At 34.8% G+C, this 6247-nt stretch overlaps 1 protein-coding gene across 2 annotated transcripts in view; it reads right to left on the bottom strand.

The window, feature by feature from the left end:
• LOC128030340 (protein argonaute-3) overlaps positions 1–6247 on the bottom strand; it is a 31900-nt gene continuing 25653 nt past the window's right edge. For both annotated transcript variants that reach the window (XM_052617878.1, XM_052617879.1), the window contains exons 18-19: positions 5084–5283; positions 1–4339 (exon numbers count right to left, since the gene is read on the bottom strand). In XM_052617878.1, the coding sequence (XP_052473838.1) occupies positions 4231–4339; positions 5084–5283 (309 nt within the window). In that variant the 3' untranslated portion in view covers positions 1–4230. The remainder of the gene's footprint in view (positions 4340–5083; positions 5284–6247) is intronic.

Raw genomic sequence — 6247 nt, 5'->3', positions numbered from 1 at the left:
TTTCAGAAGCAAAGCTTTTTATTGCAAGTATTAGTGAAAGATACACTCCAAACCGAAGCAAAGCAACACTAAAAGGCCATTGATCTACAAAGAGAGGATTATTAAACAAAGAAAGACGTTTTAAAAGGAAAGGAAACGTCCCTTGGTATATCACGAGAGATTGGAGATCCCGACGGATCCCGAATACATCATAAAGAGACGCCAGACGTGACGGACTCGGTCCTGTCTGTGGAATGCTGGAGCTTTAAACCGTTTTTGTAAACATTTTTAGGAATCGACTCGTCAGCGATTTGGGTGCAACCTCGATGCCTCCTGGAAACGAAATCCAGACAGCGGCCTCGTCTCCGAATCTCCAAGCGTTTCAAGACAATTAGTGGTTTAACAGAGACGCGAGATCCCACACAGAGAGAGAGTTAGCACGCTTCTCTACACACAACCAAGGTCTTCTGACAGACGTCTCAAGTCCAATCGGAGAAAGGAGCGTACACTTAAGGCTGAGGCTCATATGTTTAGATCTGAGTGGAATGGGAAATAAATAAAACATGTATGGCTAAGAGTTTAGCAGCTCCGGATGAAAACAATCAGCTTTTTATCTTCTTTTTGGAATAAAGTCAGTGTGGTTCTCCGTCCTGTAAAGAGATGAGATGCAACGAGCCTCATGGCAGGAAGGTCAAAGGTCAAGGAGGAAGTGACGTCATCGAACGCTTCAGCCCACTCTGTGCTTGTGAGCGTGAGAGAGGATGTCGAGGGCGTACATTTGACTCCTGACCCCCAAACTCGCACCCGAACTCTTGTGAAGACTCCAGCCTCATTAGCACGACCTTAATAAATACACCATTAAATATTTCCCATATAATTTAAATAGGACAACAAAAAAGTTGGCTCAGTAAAAGAAGAAAAAGAAACGTTGTTGTTTTTTCTCTCTTACAATTAGACTTCTTTATCTAAAATTGTTAAGGATGTTGTTGTCAGGCATTTTACTGTTTTCAAAGTAATATCTGGGCGAATCTCAACTAAAACATATTCACCTCGAAAATCAAAGGAAAAAAATCGACTTATATTTTGCATGAGACAAATGAAGCCCGTATAAATAATATTTTATTTGCATGACAATTAAGAATATTTTCCCTTTAATCGTTATCATTTCTGTACTTTATTGTTAATTTTATTTTTTATTTTTTTTGCATTACAACTGAGAATTTAGAAAAGGGGGAATGCGTTTATTTGTCATTTAAATACTGTCAAAATATAATAATAATAATAATGGTCTAAAAGTAGGGGTAATTTTCTTGATGCATGTCTTGTGGTGTTGTTGTATAATACACTAGAAATTACATTTTGCATGACAAAAACGAAGCCTATTTTAACAACCAATGCAATTAATGCATTACTCAATAGTGCTAGAATGATATTGAATAATAAGCATAAAAGAAAAGGCAAGGCAATAAATACAGTACTACTGTCATGTATAAATATTTACAAAAAATTAGATTTTAGAGAGGGGGAATGTGTTTAATTGTCATAAAAATAGTCTCCAAAAATATACATTTAATTTTCTTATGCAAAATATAATTGCTAATTTATGTCGTTTTGTTGAAGTGCAGTACAATTAGAAATTATAGTTTGCATGAAAAAAAAAAAAAAAGTTGAGCTATTTTGTTATTCCCAATATATATATATATATATATATAGAATATTTACTGTATTATAAAAACTATCAATTGAGCATAAATAAAAAGCAATGCAAGTAATATTAATACATCATATTTTTCGCTTTTCAATAATTAGAATTTGTGGAAATTAATGCATTTTAATGGTCTCAATGCAAAAACAAAAAAGTTATAAATTGGCTTATTTTTCTATATTCAAGACTAAGTGTCTTGTGATATTGGCATGAACATGTTCTTCGGTGAGATTCACCCATTTGCATATAATGAATGCATCTGAATATAGAAACATCGTGATAAAAACCTGTGTGTATGCATGTGTGCAACATCTTCTTCAAGGTAAGAGTTAGACTACTGTACTCTTTGATTTCTCACTTTAGTCTCAGATTATTCAGCACCATCATGAGGAAAGGCACTTTCTATGAACTTTGAACTCGGGTTATGTTTTAGACCCTCCCAGAAAGCTGTAAAATAAAAGACAATAAGAGAGGAGAAAAAACACAGACTCTTACACTTCTAGCTTCCTGGATAACGGACGCCACGTCAGGCCACAAACATCTTGCGAACACAAAACCAGTTGCAGCTTTAAAGGAAACTAAAAAAAAAATAATAATTAGGTAAATTTGTGGTTTTCTTATTCTCATGTCGGTGCAGACTTCTTTTGCCGTTGACTTAAATGCAACAAAAATGGACTGATTTATAAGTTCCAAAAATAATCTATTTTTCATGCATTCAAGCCATAACTTAACTTTAATATTCACTAATATCCATTCACTTTTGTTGCATGGAAAACCGCAGCTCACACATTTTGTAAAACTTACTAAAATCTCATGTGCACCAAAAAAAAACATGCATGTTTGAAAAAAAAACCCGTGGCTAAATAATGACAATTCATAATCATTTATAACTAAACTATTCCTTTAAAGAGATATTTCTTGCCAAAATAAAGAGGCATGGGTCAGTAATCTATATATGAAGTTTAAATTACACAAAAATAAAATTGCATGACACCTCATCAAGATAACAGTTTGGCATTCACACACAGACAGTTTTACTTTAAAGGCTTGGAGCACGGATAAATGGCTGTGAAACAAAAAAGGCTTCAGTAGCTGCTGTTTTGATGCTTACAGCATCACTTAAACACTTTTGATGGCCATAAAACATGGTGTACCTTCTGCTATAGGTGCAACCTCTAATGCACACTTAAAAAAAAAAACAATCCATCACAACAGCCTACTTTAACAGCCTAATTTATCTGATTGCATAAACTACAGTTCAGTATTTTAAAGAGAATTAACTTATTTTTAAAAAGTTATGCATTAAAATCTTCCGCTTTCTAATGCTTCGTGCAATTGACCTGCACGCTTCAAGTAAAACACTACACTGCCCCCTAGTGGCACGAATCAGGTGCTGCCAGAGCATCTCTGTGCTGCCAAACAAGTCCCTCGTGACGAACTGAAGCATGAACCCACCAGTCGGACTTGAACAAGTACAACAGCAGAGGAATCCTCTGATTGAAAACAGAGACGTTGAGACCGCGAGAATTTATTAAGGCCGTACAGTCGAATGTGGTCTCACCTGTGCCCTTGGTTAGTCTAAATGAGGTGCATTTGTTCTGTTTCTGACCTTCCAACGTCATGCATTTCCCGCAGGCACTTGTTAACACACCACGGTCAATCGTCAGGAAACGCTGCTGTACTTTCACCAAAAACAAACTATAAAAGTGGCAAAGATGCACACCTCATTCTTAAAAAACCAACCTCTTTCAGATGCCCCCCAAGCCGTATATGAGGTAGTCTCATCCCGCTAATGGATTATTGCACTAAACTATGATCGGTTACATAACACAGACTATGCATTTTAAACCGAGACAATCTGCGAAGTGCTGCGTTTGATCCAGACAAATAAATATCGGAGGGAACTTGGGTGTTAAAAACAAGAAGAAGCATCCAAACATGATCACTTTGCATTGTACTACATAAAAGCTAGAGTGTATATTTACCGCGATGGCACTTCTCTGACAATAAAAGCTTGTTTTTCTGTTTTAAAATGCTAACGCACAATTGGTTCTTCATCGACTGATACTTTAACACGTAGTTAAGTCACCATTGGCTACAAAAATAATTGAGAACGGGAGAAAAGTACATTTATCTGTAGGCGTCTTTCCATCCGCTTCTGTTCAAATCTCATTTTGGGGGAAGGACGATAAGGGACAAAGTGCTGTTAGAAAACATCGAGGTACAAGGCGTGACAGGCAGGGAAGTGATTCGACGTTACTGTACAGACAGGAAGAGGAGCGGGGACATAGACGGGCTTCCCTTTTGGGTTTTAGGAGGGGATATGACAGAACGGCTTCAGTTGGATGGTTTAATATTGCATAAAAGTGCCGAGGTCCACGTGTGACGTGAATTAAAGCAGGTCTTCCTCATCCTGCTGCACAGTGTCTCTTCCATCGCCACAGAGATCCACCCTTCAGGATGCATTCGCTTTTGGGAGGAGTGAGGCGTGTGGAGGCGGTTTTCGGGTTCGTGACTAGTCGAATGTGTGATGGATGGGAGCTGGCTCAGGCAAAGTACATGGTCCTCAGTGTGTCGTGGTGAATCTGCACAGCTTTGGCCAGCGCCTGAGGATCTCGACCGTTGCTCTGTCCAGAGACGTGACTGCCCTCGGCACTGAGAGAGAGAGAGCACAGGGAGCAGAGCTATTAGAATTGACTAAATCCAGAAAAAAACACTGAAATAAAATAAAAGTTCACAAAAAAAAAAAAAAATCTTAGATTTCGAACCAAGTTCTTAATTTGATTAAGTTTAACTTGATGGACTAATGAAATAAAAACACATTTTTAAAAACATAAAACAAATAAAAATGACAAATCACAAAGTTACTAAAAATGTTAAATGCAAAATTAAAAAATAACTACAGTATTTTTCGGACTATAAGTCGCATCAGTCCAAAAATACGTCATGACGAGGAATAAAAAACATAAGTCGCATAAAATTTAGAACAAAGAGAAAACACTACCGTCTCCAGCCGCCAGAGGGCGCTGGAATACTAACGGAAAAACGGAATACTAAGACTAAAAAGAACAAAATATAAACGGATTCATGTAATCTCAATGATTCAATTTTTTTTTTTTACTTATTAGAATTTATTTGTGATTATTGGATTGTAGTCTTAATAAAAAATAGTGTTATATCATCTCAGTTTTAATATTTAATTCAATTAACAAAACTTTAACACAGCAGAAACTTTTTAAACATGAACAGGTATTTTCCTTTACTCAAAGATACATGAAATAACGCTCGATTTCTACATTTCCTCTCCTCATGCAGCCCAATGCAAAGCATGCTGGGAACGAATGATTCAGCTGTATCCCAGTAACAGTGCTATATAGATGTTGGTCTTGGCACACACACCTGTCGTGCTCTTTGTCCACCAGGTGATATCGAGCACGGAAGGCCACCAGGTGGGCGTAGTAGGCTGGTGCAGGGATGGAGACGGAGCGGGTGCAGCGCACGTATGTGTGGCACAGCTGGTAAGTGAGCAGCTGGAACTCATCCGCAGTGAAGCAGTTGTCGTCCCACAGGACGTGATAGTGGGAGGGTCGGCTGGTGCCCTGAGACGAGAGGAAGAGGAGGAGTCAAACTCATGCCAAATGCTCAAGATACCTTCTACTATACTGCTTTTTCATTAAACTGACAGGGCTGTTGCAAAGTTTAGATTTAGACTTTCTCACAAAAACATGACCAAGGTCACATTACGTAAAAAAAATGATTTAAAATATATATTTAATACATTCTTAAAGACAATAATAATAAATTATATTTTGCAAACAAATATATAAAATCTATTTGATATTTTATAATGATTATTTTGCACTGTAACATTTTGTCTAATAAAAGTCACAGTTTTGAGATAATTATTTAATTGAATATATATTTAATAAATTTTTAAAATCAATACAAATAAATTATATTTTGCAAAAAATATATAAAATATATCTGATATTTTTTAATTATTATTTTTGCACTGTAACATTTTGTCTAATAAAAGTCCCAGTTTTTAGATATTTTTTAATTAAATATATTTAATACATTTTTAAAGACAATAATAATAAATTATATTTAGCAAAAAATATATTTGATATTTTTATGATTATTTTTGCACTGTAACATTTTGTCTAATAGAAGTCTCCGTTTTGAGATAATTATTTAAATAAATATATATTTAATACATTTTTAAGACAATAATAATAAATTATATTTTGCAAAAAATATATATAAAATATATTTGATATTTTTAATGATTAATTTTGCACCCTAACAATTTGTCTAATAAAAGTCCCAGTTTTGAGATGTCATTTTTTTATTAAATTTAATACATTAAGACAATAATAATAATTACATTTTTTTTTTTATCAAAAGAATATATTTGATATTTTTAATGATTATTTTTGCACTGTAACATTGTCTAATAAAAGTCCCAGTTTTGAGATTTTTTTTAAAATTAAATATATATTTAATACATTTTGATATTTTTTTATGATCATTTTGCACTGTAACATTTTGTATAATAAAAGT

This window comes from Carassius gibelio, chromosome A16, assembly GCF_023724105.1.
Source record: "Carassius gibelio isolate Cgi1373 ecotype wild population from Czech Republic chromosome A16, carGib1.2-hapl.c, whole genome shotgun sequence".
In the NCBI taxonomy this organism is placed as follows: domain Eukaryota; kingdom Metazoa; phylum Chordata; class Actinopteri; order Cypriniformes; family Cyprinidae; genus Carassius; species Carassius gibelio.
The sequence above is the reverse complement of the archived record's forward strand: the minus strand, read 5'-3'. Positions and strand labels throughout refer to the sequence as shown.